Source organism: Muntiacus reevesi, chromosome 1 (assembly GCF_963930625.1).
Source record: "Muntiacus reevesi chromosome 1, mMunRee1.1, whole genome shotgun sequence".
In the NCBI taxonomy this organism is placed as follows: domain Eukaryota; kingdom Metazoa; phylum Chordata; class Mammalia; order Artiodactyla; family Cervidae; genus Muntiacus; species Muntiacus reevesi.
This window is the reverse complement of record NC_089249.1, coordinates 188,288,710-188,302,530: the sequence shown is the minus strand read 5'-3', so window position 1 is coordinate 188,302,530 and position 13,821 is coordinate 188,288,710. Positions and strand designations below refer to the sequence as shown.

Here is a 13,821-nt window from a genome sequence, read left to right as displayed (position 1 = left end):
CGAGAATTGAAGGAGAGATAAGGAACTTTTCAGACAATCTAAGACTAATAGAATTTATCAATTCTAAACATACTCTACACAGAACATTATAGGACCATCTCTAAGAAAGAAGGAAGAAAGGCATAGCAAGTGGGAAGAAACTATAAGACGAGGAAACCCTGCAAGTAAAGGCAGAAGCGGAGAGAGGCTGAGGGTCAGATCACTGAGCTGGTGTGAGGACTCAATAGACCAAAAAATCCTAAAATCAAGTATAGCTGCAATAAGAATGAAAGGGATAACTAAGGAGGTATCAAATGTGACTTCAGAGACATAAAATGTAGGGCAGGGAGTGAAAATGTAGTGTGATCAGTATGTGTATGAACTTAAAAGACAACTTGTTTTTATAAGTAGACATCATTGTAGGCCATCATATGAAGACCCTTTGTTTTTCATACTTCAAAAATCTACACAAGATAAAACCTACAGAGAAAGGAACACAAGCATATCACTAAATAAATCATCAAATCATAAGAAAAGAAACACAAAGAAAAAGGAAAAACAAAGATGACACTAACAGAAAACAAGTTAAAAATAGGCAATAAGTAATACCTATGAAAAACCTCTTAAACTGCCAGTAAATTAAATGATCTCCTAAGAGACAACTTAAAATTAAACATTGAAACAACTAAGGTCATAGCATCTGGCCCCATTACTGCATGGCAAATAGAAGGGGAAAAGGTGGAAGGAGTGACAGATTTCCTCTTCTTGGGCTCCAAAATCACTGCGCATGATGAGTGCAGCCGTGGAATCAGAAGATGATTGCTTCTTGGTAGGAAACTGATGACAAACCTAGACAGTGTGTTGAAAAGCAGAGACATTACTCTGCCAACAAAGGTCCATAATCAAGGCTATGGTCTTCCCTGTGGTCACATGTTGTTGTGAGAACTGGACTGTAAAGAAGGCAGAAGGTGGAATAATTGACCCCTTTGAACTATGCTGCTTGAGAAGACTCCTGATAGTCCCTTGGATAGCAAGAAGATCAAACCAGTCAGTCTTAAGGGAGATCAACCCTGAATATTTGCTGAAAGGACTGATGCTGAAGCTGAAGTTCCATCATTTTGGTCATCTGATGCAAACAGATGATTCATTGGAAAGTCCCTGCTGCTGGGAAAGACCAAGGACAGAAGGAGAAGAGGGCATCAGAGGATGAGATGGCTGGGTGGCATCACCAGTGCAATGAACACGAACTTCGGCAAACTCTGGGAGATGGGGAGGGACAGACAGGCCAGCAGTGCTGCAAATGTGGGGTCACAAAGAGGTGGGCACAACTGTGTGACTGACCAACAACAGACTAAGTGCTCTGATGAAAAGACATTGCTCCTGATAAAGTCTCCATGATTCTATGATACTCCATCAAAGAAATGGATTTCCAAACATTTTTGATCCAAAGATAGGAAAACTGTGGGTAGGAAAAAATAACAACTGTCTAAATATTAGACTGAGAATAAAGCATAAAAACAGAGTACCTAAAATTCTATAAAGATACTGAATTAAAAGAAGGAAAGAAAAATGGAAATCCCAGGAAATAAGGGCAAGGAGCAAAATTTCTTTCACAATGATCAAGGAACAATTTCTGGTTTTGATACTTGGAGTTATGCAATCCAGAACACTAGCATAATTGGTTTTATACTTGGCATCAAATACAATCTCTTTAGACCCTCTTTTATATCTCGGTTTCTCAGACTGTAGATGAAAGGGTTCAGCATGGGTGTGACCACAGTGTACATCACTGAGGCAATTGTACTTGAATGTGAGTTGTGGGTAGCCGCAGAGCTAAGGAACACATCTAAGGCTGTAAAATAAAATAGGAAGACAACTGAGAGGTGGGACACACAGGTGGAAAATGCTTTATACTTCCCCTGAGCTGATGTGATTTTACATATGCAGGAAACTATTTTAGAATATGAATAAAGGATGCCAGCAAAAGGACCGACACCCATCAGGACAGCTGCAAAATACAGCATTATGTTATTAAGAAAGTTGTCAGAACTGGCAAGTTGTACCACCTGACTAAGTTCACAGAAAAAGTGGGGGATTTGCATTTCTGGACAGAAGGACAATCGCAGCACCATTAAGCTGTGTAGCAAGGAATAGAAGGCAATCAGCACCCAGGATATCAGAACCAGCAGTTCACAGAGCCGAGGGCTCATAATGACCATGTAGTGCAGGGGGTGGCAGATGGCCACATACCTAGATCATAGGCCATCACACTCAGGAGAATGTCATCCAATCCTGCAAACAGTATGTAAAAATACATCTGGGTGATGCAGCCTTCATAGGTGATACCTGTGTTCTTGCTCTGGATATTCCACAGCATCTTTGGGATGGTGGTGGAGGTGAAACAGATGTCTACAAAGGACAGGTTGGAGAGGAAGAAGTACATGGGGGTGTGGAGGTGGGAGTCTGAGATGATGGTCAGGATGATGAGCAGGTTTCCAAACACAGTGATTAGGTACATGGAGAGGAAGAACCCAAAGATGAGGGGCTGCAGTTCTTCTTCTTCTGAAAGTCCCAGAAGAAGAAATTCTGAAATTCGTGTATTATTCCCTGATTCCATGGGATGGAGGTGCCTACCAGGAACAAGGAAAATAATGTGACTCGTTTGCACACGAACTGGCATAATTCACATAGCTGAAATACTGCAATTTCTATGTAGCCCTCAAGTAGTTGATCTTAACACCTTATTTATAGAAAAATTCTCTTTGAAAGTATACTCCATTTCATGTCTGACAAAGAATTTTGGTCTCATTCACATCACATTGGCAAAGAGCTCATCCATTCTAGAGTTCTAATGAGGTATTTTTTCATTTATTTGAGAAATACATATTTGGTGCTGACCCAGAAGAAAGTGCTGAAAAATAAACCTCCCCTAATCCAAGGATGGTGAATGAGGATATTCAAGTAAAATATGATAGAATATGTCAGAATGTCAAATGCTATGAAGAAAACAAAGCTAGGTATAAAGGAGAGCGTGGCAGAAAGTATTATTTTGTCCTGAGTGTTCAGGGAAGAGCTTCATACTAGGTGATGTTTAAGATCCTGAAGAAAGAGAGAAGAAACCTTTGTGATGTCAGAAGAAGTGTGTGCCTGGCAGAGGGACCTGCCACTGCTAAGGACGTGACAGAGATGATTGTTCCTCATGTTCAAGTGCAAACAAGGAAGCCAGTGGAGCGAAGGAATAAGTAGGAGGGGAAGTGATCAGAGATGGTGTCAAGGATGCTGAGGAACAAGGTGGTCTCCCTGCTACAGTTGAACCTTCACCACATAGAGAATCCCTCCTTCAATGTGGTTCCTTGCACTTTATGAATTTAGTTTAAAACCATCCTGTGAAGTATGTCAGTTTCCCTACTAAGTTCCATCTATTGACCAACTTCTGACCTCTGTAGTATAAGTCATCTTAACATATGAGTACAGATGCCTCTTCTTTAAGAACTGGTCTCTCTCCACAAGGAACAGGCAGACACACACACACACACACACACACACACACACGCTCACATGATGTCCTTCTGGCTTGTGTTACGATCATAAACTGGTCACCCAGATCCACCTTCGTTAGGCCATGAATGGTTACATATCAAGCTGCTCAGATCAAATTATTATTCTCCAAAAGAATGTATTATTTTTGCCTAGGGGTTCCAGGATTTTTTAAAAATTATGTGTCTTTTAGTTGAAGGATAGTAGCTTTACAGAATTTTGTTGTTTTCTGTCACACCTCAACATGTATCAGCCATGGGTATACATATATCCCCTCCCTTCTGAACCCCCGTCCCATCTCCCTCCCCATCCCACCACCAAATTCCAGTTTATAAACTTCCCACAAAACAATAAATTTTGGGTTCAACGTTGGTATGGCCAATTTCTTCCCGGTATTTAGAGAAGAATGAAAAGCATGAGAGAGAAAGAAAAAAAGAGAGAAAAATAAAATGGACATAGGCAAATTAAGCAGGAAAATATCCAATAAACTCAAATTAGCCCTGAGCCAATGAAACGATAAAAAGTTTCCTTCCTTCATCAGTATTCCAACTCCAGTGGCATCTCCTTCATGCCCAGAAAAATATAATAAATAAAAATAAATTTTTCCAAGGACATAAACAGGGATATATATTCATGACGTGATATATCTTACAGTTTAAATACCCCAAGAGAATAAGCAAATGGAATATAAACTACCAATTCAAAAGCAGAAATAAATGAAATGCAACAAAAGTTGGATATATTTTATATGAAGATGCAGAATACTTCTTTTTCATGAGGCTTTATCCTATTTGCTTACTTCAGTCCATAAAAAAGATGATTAGACTTATTGTCTACTTTTACTGGAAGCCGTTTATGCCTCCCATTCCTTCTAAGGGGGTTTTCTTAGTGGCTCCTTGCAAAGAATCTACCTGCAATCCAGGAGGTCAAGGTTCAATCCCTGGGTCAGGAAGATCCCTTGGAGAAGGAAATTGCAACCCCCTCCAGTATTCTAGCCTGGGAAATTCCATGGACAGAGGAGCCGGGTGGGCCACAGTCCATGGGGTCACAAAAGGGTCAGATCCAACTTAGAGACTAAATCACCACCACCTGTTCCTTCTAATTGAACGTCCTCTGTTACCATTTATCAATATTGACGAGTGAAGGGGTCACTTTACTTTTAGACCTAACTAGATACACTAATGTTAGGAAAGCCAGAAATAATCACAGTGACCTCTGGCCTGTAGATATGCTAGATGGTCCTCAGGTGACCTCAGGTACATGCTCCTGGCTTCCATCCTTTCTGAACCTCCCCTGAAATGTGTGCAGAGCTCTCACCTGCCTGCAGACTGAGAGAGAAGGTTCTCCCTGTAGAATCCAAATCGTTTCTAAATGATTAATGATCAGACTGAATTTTTGTGCATAAACAAGACCACAGGAAGGGATAAAATAAAACATTGACTCCCAGACGGATTCAGGGATCTAAATTAAGAACTAGATCCTCACCAACCAAAGTGGCATAGGCGGAGGGGCTGCAGTAGAAGAGATATTTGCAGCTTCTTGCGTCAGCTCACAGGGCTTCTCTGGTGGCTCAGTGATAAAGACTCCACCAGCAATGCAGAAGTCACAGGAGATGGGGGCTTGATCCCTGAGTCAGGAAAATCCCCTGGGGGACTGTATGGAAACCCACTCCAGTATTCTTGCCTGGAGAATCCCATGGACAGAGTTGTCTTAGAGGGCTACAGTCCATGGGTCTCAAAGAGTTGGACAGGACTGAAAGGACTTAGCAAGCATGCACACGTGTCAGCTAATTAGGCATATTTTCCTTTTGTTACTCCAGCCTCCCATAACATGATTTCCCTTGGGGACATTGGGCTGGACGCAATGCAATTATTTTTCTGTTGATTCTCTGTTACTAGGTGATTGTGTTATAAGTTGGGTGATTCAGTTTTTATCACTCCTTCCCCTTTAATTCTCCTGCTTTCAAAGCACTAAGGCTCACAGAACCTCATTACATCCCTGAGATCTAAGTCTTCTTTAAACTATAACACTGAGGATTTGTCTTGACAAGTTCCCTTGGGCCTTCAAAGCTTTGATTTGTGGTAGAGGAAAAAAAAAAAAACAAAACTTCTGAAGTCTTTAAAACTACTATTTCCCTCTTCAGAACTGGGGACAACATTACTCTTTCAGTATAAAATTGTGGGTATTATACTGCCTGGATTTATGCCAGTTTTTCCAAGCCAATTACAAGTTTCTCAGTTATATCAGATGTCAACAGCTGCCTTTTAGTCTCTCACTATAAAATGTTTATAACTATAAGAAAAATATTTATATGTTGATATGATAAGTGAAAATCGCTCAGTCATGTCTGACTCTTTGGCCCACATGGACAATACAGTCCATGGAATTCTCCAGGCCAGAATCCTGGACTGGGTAGCCATTCCCCTCTCCAGGGCATCTTTCCAACCCAGGGATCAAACACAGGTCTCCTGCATTGCAGGCAGATTATTTACTGGCTGAGCCACAAGGGAAGCACAGGAATCCTGGAGTGGGTGGCCTATCCCTTCTCCAACGGATCTTCCTGACTCAGGAATTGAATCAGTGTCTCCTGCAGTGCAGGCAGATTCTTTACTAACTTAGTTATCAGAGAAGCCTGATGTGATATTAACATGACCATAAACCAGGCTTCCCAAGAAGCTCAGTGGTAAAGAATATGTCTGTCAATGCAGGAAACGTTAGAGACATAGGTTTGATCCCTGGGTTGTGAAGATTCCATGGAGGGGGAAATGGCAACCCACTCCAATATTCTTCCCTGGAGTATCCTATGGATGGAAGAGCCTGGCAGGCTACAGTTCATGGGGTTGCAACCAGTTGGACACAACTGAGTGACTAACACATGACCATTAAACTGTCTTAGCATGTTATAGTGATTGTCAGATTTAATTTTTTAAATAGTGCGGGTTTTGAGGTAGCACTTTTAAGTACTCCATTCTCCATTGTCAGATTGGAACTCAGAAGGATTTTATGTTCTGCTTAAAAGTACAAACCAAGCAAGGGCTGGAGTCTGGATTGAGGTCTTTCAGTTCTGGAACTCTGTCCCAGTGATTCTCAACCAGACATGATTTTGACACTGCAATATCAGAAGGGAAGCTACTAATCTCCTATAAACACAGAAAAGCTCCCAATACAAACATTTCTCCTTCCCAAGGCAGCGTAAGAATGTGAGTAATCCTGTTCGAGATAAGAATATCTATAAATTCACTGTTCATAGAAATCACCAAGGTCTGTGGTTCAAATGCAGATTAGGTTTCCTCAAGTCTCTGGTGGTCCAGGGACTGTGTCTCTGATCATTTGAGATAGAATATCAGACTCCAGTTCAAATTCTTTACACCCTGATAAAAAGGGAACTTCTTTAACACTAACACTGGTGGTCCTTTCATACTTGCCACTCCAAATAATCCTTTCAGAGCCCTGTGTATGTCTTCATACCTTAGACTATAGATAAAGGGGCTAAGCATGGGTGTGATCACAGTGTACATCACTGAGGTGATTGCACTTGACTCTGAGCCGAAGGGCATGAGTAGCCACAGGGCTGAGGTACACTCAAAGCCCGTCCAATGAAATAAGGATACAAGTGAGAGGTGAGATGCACAGGTGGAAAGCACTTTGTACTTCCCCCAAGCTGATGGTGTTTTGAGATAGAGAGGAACCTATCTTAGAGTAAAGGATGCCAGGTAAGACATTTGTTGTTCAGTCACTCAGTTGTATCTGACTCTTTGTGACCCCATGGACGGCAGCTCGCCAGGCTTCCCTGTCCCTCACCATGTACTGGAGCTTGCTCAAACTCATGTCCATCCCGTCAGTGATGCCATACAACCAACTCATCCTCTGTTGTTCCCTTCTCCTCCTGGCTTCAATATTTCCCAGCATCAAAGTCTTTTTTAACAAGTCACCTCTTCGCATCAGGTGGCCAAAATATTGGAGCTTGAGCTTTAGCATCAGTACTTTCAGTGAATATTCAGGATTGGTGTCCTTTAGTATTGACTCATTTGATTTCCTTCCAGTCCAAAGGACTCTCAAGAGTTTTCTCCAACACCACAATTCAGAAGTATTATTTCTTTGGTGCACAGATTTCTTTACGTTCCAACTCTCAAATCCAAACCTGACTACCTGAAAAACCATAGCTTTGACTAAATGGTCTTTTTTTTGGCAAAGTCCCTGCTTTTTAATATACTGTCGAAGTTTGTCAAAGCTTTTCTTCCAAAGAGCAAGTGTCTTTTAATTTCGTGACTGCAGTCACCATCTGCAGGGATTTTGGAGCCTAAAAATAGTCTCTTACTGTTTCCATTGTTTCCCCATCTCTTTCCCTTGAAGTGATGGAACCAGATGCCATGATCTTAGGTTTTTGAATGTTGAGTTCTAAGAATGCTTTTTCACTCTCCTCTTTCACTTTCATCAAGAGGCTCTTTACTTCCTCTTCACTTTCTGCCATAAGGGTGGTGTTATCTGCATTTCTGAGGTTATTGCTATTTCTCTTGGCAATCTTGATTCCAGCTTGCACTTCATCCAACCCAGCATTTCTCATGATGCACTCCACATATAAGTTAAATAAGAAGAGTGACAATATACAACCTTGACGTACTCCTTTCCCAATTTGGAACCAGTCCATTAAATCTGGAATACAACAGTTTCAAATTACAGCATCATGTCATTAAGAAAGATGTCACAATTGACTAAATGGACCTCTTATTTGCTTTTATAGGAAACGTACAGAATTCCAAGAAGGTACAGAAGGACTGTTGCAACACTGTTAATCTTTGTAACAGAGAATGTAGGGCATTCATGAACCAAAAACCAGAACCAACAGCCCACAAAATGTGTGTGTTGGGGGCTGGGGGATGTTCATGGGGACAGAGTGATGCAGAGTTTGACAGACGGCCATGAAGTGATCATAGGTCTTTGTGGTCAGTATAATGCTGCCCAAATCTACAAAGAGTAGGTAACAGTATATTCACTGGTTATGGCTTTGCTTTCTTTGGGATGGTGGTGAATGTGAAATATATCTTAAAAGAACAGATTGGAAAAGAATTACATGGGTGTGTGGAGGTGGGAGTCAGAGATGGTGGCCAGGATAATGAGCAGGTTTTTAAGCACAGTGATCTGGAACATGGGAGAAAATGTGCAAATATAAGGTGCTGCAGTTCTGGTTTCTCTGATAATTGCAGAAGAAGAAATTGTGAAATTCGTGTAACATTTCCTGGTCTCATGTGGCCCTCATCAACTTGTGGATTTTTGTCTCTTTGTAATAGCCATTCTTCCTGTGGAAGGTGTAACTCTTGCAATTTTAGTTTCTCTTTCTTTGAAGATTAATGATGGTAAGCCACTTTTCTTGTGTCTGTTGGTCATTTGTATGTCTTCCTTGGGAGAAAATATCTATTGAGGGTCCTCTACCCATTTTTAATATGGTTGTGTATTTATTTATTTAATGGAGTTGTCTTAGTCTGATATATAGTTTAAGTTTTCTGTTTCTGCCTATCAACCTGATCTTTTGGGTACTTTTGCCTTCTCATTTCAAGTAGAAGAGAACACTTCAACTTTGCTTATAAGACAATTCTGGGTGCTGACCTCCCTCAGCTTTTCTTTATCTGACAGAGCTTTTATTTCTTCTTCATATGCAAAGGATACATTTGCTGGATGGAGGATTCTTGGCTAGCAGTTTTTACATCACGATGGTTTGAGAATGATATCCCCTTCTCTCTTGGCCTGTGGAGTCTCTGCTAAGAACTTTGTTGATAATCCAATGTGGGTATCTTTGCAGGGTGCTCACTTTTTTTCCTGGATACCTTTAATATTCTTTCTTTTTAATAATTTTTATTAAATGTAATTGTTTTACAGTGTCATATTAGTTCCAGTTGTACAGCAAAATTATATACATATATATATAGATAGATTCTTTTTTAGATTCTTTTTCCACTATAGATTATTACAAGATATTGAGTTTATTTCCCCTGTATTTAATTCCCTAGGCCCTTGTTGACTGCCTATTTTAAATATACATACTAGTATATAAAAACAGCATTCTTTCACTGACTTTTGAAAAAAGAATTTATTTATTTATTTGCTTTATTTCTTTTTTTTTTTCCCCCATTTATTTTTATTAGTTGGAGGCTAGTTACTTTACAGTATTGTAGTGGTTTTTGCTGACCGACCCGAGTCCGCCTTGCTCTGCGGGATCTTTCTCTGGTTGCGGAGGGGCGGGCGCTACTCTTCACTGCGGTAGGAGGACTTCTCACCGCGCTGACCTCTCTGGCTGCAGAGCGCGGGCTCCACACTGCAGGCTCAGCAGTCGCGGTGCCCTGGCTTCAAGACTCTCGGGCGTGTGGAATCTTTCCCGACCAGGGATCAACCCAACGCCTGTTCCTGCCTTGGCAGGCAGATTCTTACCTACTGACCCACAAGCTAAGTCTTTTCTTTCGTTGACTTTTGACAGTTTTAATATGTGTGTGTTGGAGAAGGTCTTTTGCACTGAAACATTCATGTGTCCTATTATAATACCTCTGTGGAAGTGTGCATTCGGTTCCTTCCCCAGACTTGGGAAATTCTCAGCTATTGTTTCTATGCATAATCTCTCTGATCCTTTCTCCCTCTCTTCTGCTTTTGAGACACCCAATATCCTTCTTACTGTTGGTAGAGTCAGAAGTTTCTCAGAGAATATCTTCATTAAAAAAAAAAAAAAAAATCTTAGTTCTTCCCTCACATCTACCTAAATCATTCTACCTTTGAACTCAGTCTCTCTACTCCATATGGTCTCCACTTCCAGTGCTTTGCAACTCATCCTTCATCTCACTTACTGAGTTCTTCAGCACCAGAATTTCTGTTTACTTATGTTTAAGAGGTTTCATCATTCTGGAAACTGTTCCTTATGGTCATTATTTTTATTTCTCAACTAACTGAAATGTCTTTGTGAGTTTTCTTGTAGCTTGTTGAGCTTATTCATGACACTATTTTGAATTTTCCACTTGCTTGATCACAATCTTTCATGCCTTTAAATTAGCTCATGGAAAACTGCCGTGTTCTTTTAGTGATTCCATGTTACTGTGATTTTTCATGGTGCTCAGTGGGTTGCTCCTCTGTCCACGCATTTGAGGGAGCAAACAGTTTTCTTATGTAGGCAAAGCCTTGTACACTTTGATTCTAACAATTCAACAGATTGCTAACAGAGGTCCTTCTACGTTTTTCAATTAAGTGATTTTGTGGCACAATTTTTGGTTTCTTTCACATGAGCTGCTTCTGGCTATATTTGAGGAACTGCATGCTTTGCATTTCATGGCCTCTTCCAGAGGCGTTGTCATTGTCCTTACCATCAGTGTTTGTGCCTCCAGCATCACTGGTGACCTGGTGCTGTCAGTGTCCCTGATGTGTTGGCATCTTTGCTGGGGGTCCCACACTGGTTGGTGCTATTGCCACATCCAGGATGACCTTGTTTGAGGGCCCCCCCACCACTGGTGCCAGGTTCCCTGTGGCCGCAGGTGCCGCTGCATCCAGGAGGCCAGGGTTACAGGCACCACCTCCAGGGGTACTACCAGGGGTTCTGGGGCTGCGGGCTCAGTTGCCTCAGCCATGGGGCTGGGATCAGCATCACTGCCTCTGCTGTTCCCCTGGGTCCACCGCCTCTATGTGAAAACGCACTCACCTTCACATGTACAACTTTGTGTATGTCTGGTGTCCCAATGTGTTGGGTAGAAAAAAATTTAGTTATGCATGATGTTATCTACAAGTTGCAGATTGACGGGGAGAGACAAAGGGAGTGTCTTCTGCCACCATAATACTGAAGTCACCCTGTTAAACTTTTCCCCACAAGCTCTAAGATTAAAACTGGGGCTTCTGAGGGGATTCAGTGGTTAAGAATCCACCTGCCAATGCAGGAGATGCAGGTTTGGTCCCAGAGTCAAGAAAATCCCCAGAAGTGGAAATGGCAACCCACTCCAATATTCTTGCCTGGAGAAGCCCATGGACAGAGGAGCCTGGTGAGCTACAGTTCATGGGGTCACAAAGATCAGACACCACTGAGGACACATGCATAAGCATTAATTAAAATACACAAATATATGGAGTAGACTATCATATATTAGTGAGGAAAGAATTGCTACATGGCTCTATACAACCTCATGGATGAGCTTTAGAGTCCAACATATAGAACTACAGAGAAACATAGACTCATGGGAAATCCAGCAGAGCTCAGAACAACCCCTTAATATTAAATCTCATTTGATAATAAAGACATCATATCAGAACAGTTATTGTTAGGATGAATGGTTATGCAGCAACAAGTAACAGAATAAAAAACAAAATGGTATAGAACTAACAAATTATTGGAGATCAACTCCAATAATCTCATTCTATGCATTTATTATAATATTTAAAGATAGCATTCACTATTCTGATTTTTAATTGTATGACAGATAATTATATAAAAAAGTTATTCCATTGCAGTTTCCTCCCAGGTAAGCAGGACATTGGCAAACATGTTTGTTCAAATTGTGACCTGAACCACATGACTGGATAGGTAGTCAAGCTCTCTAGTGAGTCATCTTTCATCATGAGGTATATAGGCACACTATGCATATAGAAAGATTTGACCGGTCAATAATGCAGAGTTTGGAGCAATGGCACCTTGCGCAATTGAAAATATGCCTGTAACATTGCAATCAACTCTCCTTATCCAAAGCTCCACACCCTCTGATTCAGTCCACCCTTTTATAAAATTATATAAATTGCCTTCTCTCTGACTTGTATACTTTTTTACATGAGTAATATATCTCATGACAATTTTTTCCAGAAAGCAAGGCAAAAATTACTCAGGATGACTTTTGTCATTTAAGAAAGTATTATTCCTCATGACACTTCATAAAAAATAAAACATTTCCTATCCAAAGTTTGGAAAAGTTTGCAGTAGAAAAAAGCAGAACTTTAAAAAAATACCTAAATGAGAGAATGAAAAGAAAGTTTAATAAAGTGAGTAACTGAGATTGTATAAAAAGTTGAATTTTTATAAAAATGGATGTCCAAGGAAATAAGTAGGAGCGAATTTTATTCCACACTGAGAAGAATGTCACAATTACTGATTCTCAGACTTTGAGCAATGCAATCAAGGGCACTTCATCTGCCCCAGGACAGTTGGCCTTTTTATACCTACTATCCCACAGACTCTCTTCAGAGTCCTCTTTATGTCTTTGTTCCTCAGGCTGTAGATGAATGGGTTCAGCATGGGTGTGACCACAGTGTACATCACGGAGGCTGTTGCACTTGAGTGTGAGCTGTGTGTAGCAGCAGAGCTAAGGTACACTCCTAGGCTCGTACAATAAAATAATAAGACAACTGAGAGATGAGATGCACAAGTGGAAAATGCTTTAAATTTTCCCTGAGTTGATGAGATTCTTCGTATGGAAGAGACTATCTTAGAGTAAGAGTAAATGATACCAGCAAACGGCCCACCAGCTAGAAGCACTGATTCCAAATACATCACCATGTCATTCAGAAAGGTGTCAGAACAGGCAAGTTGAACCATCTGATTGAGTTCACAAAAAAAGTGGGGAATTTCCACCTCTCTACAGAAGGTCAGTTTCAAAATCATTAAACTTTGTAACAAGGAATTCATAGCACTCATCATCCATGGCACCAATATCAGCAGTCCACAGAGCTGAAGGTTCATGATGACTGTGTAGTGCAGGGGGTGGCAGATGGCCACAAAGTGGTCATAGGCCATCACTGTCAGGAGGAAGTCAGCTAATCCTGCAAAGAATATGTAAAAATACACCTGGATGATACAGCCTTCATAGGTTATGACTTTGCTCTGGGTCTGGATATTCTTAAGCATCTTTGGGATGGTGGTGGAGGTGAAGCAGATGTCTACAAAGGACAGGTTGGAGAGGAAGAAGTACATGGGGGTGTGAAGGTGGGAGTCAGAGATGGTGACCAGGATAATGATCAGGTTTCCAAACACAGCAATCAGGTACATGGAGAGGAAAAGCCCAAAGATGAGGGACTGCAATTCTGGATCCACTGAGAATCCCAGAAGAAAAAATTCAGAAAATTGTGTATTGTTACCTGGTTCCATGTGGTGGAGGTGACTACCAGGAGAAATAAAAATAGCATGAGTGATTTTCACACAAATTGGCATAACTCACATAGTGTAATTTCTATTTTGCTCTCAGTAAATTAAGTTTAATATTTTGTATTTAGAAAAGTTCTATTTCATCTCTATTGGGGCATTTTTGGCCCATTCTCAGCATATTCCCAGAGAAATCATGCACTCTACAGTTGTAA

At 40.9% G+C, this 13,821-nt stretch overlaps 1 protein-coding gene and 1 pseudogene across 1 annotated transcript; both read right to left on the bottom strand.

Annotated features, from left to right (window-relative positions):
• Window positions 1-1,631: 1,631 nt before the first annotated feature.
• Window positions 1,632-2,596, bottom strand: LOC136155894 (olfactory receptor-like protein OLF4; annotated as a pseudogene).
• Window positions 2,597-12,643: 10,047 nt separating this feature from the next.
• On the bottom strand, window positions 12,644-13,612 carry LOC136155888 (olfactory receptor 7A17-like). Its single transcript, XM_065918088.1, has one exon. The coding sequence runs from the start codon at window positions 13,610-13,612 to the stop codon at window positions 12,644-12,646; it is 969 nt and encodes a 322-aa protein (XP_065774160.1).
• Between the last annotated feature and the right edge of the window lie 209 nt (window positions 13,613-13,821).

What these genes read in the sequence shown, in the direction of transcription:
- LOC136155888 (XM_065918088.1), bottom strand. Translation starts at nt 13,612, where the DNA reads ATGGAACCAGGTAACAATACACAATTTTCTGAATTTTTTCTTCTGGGA.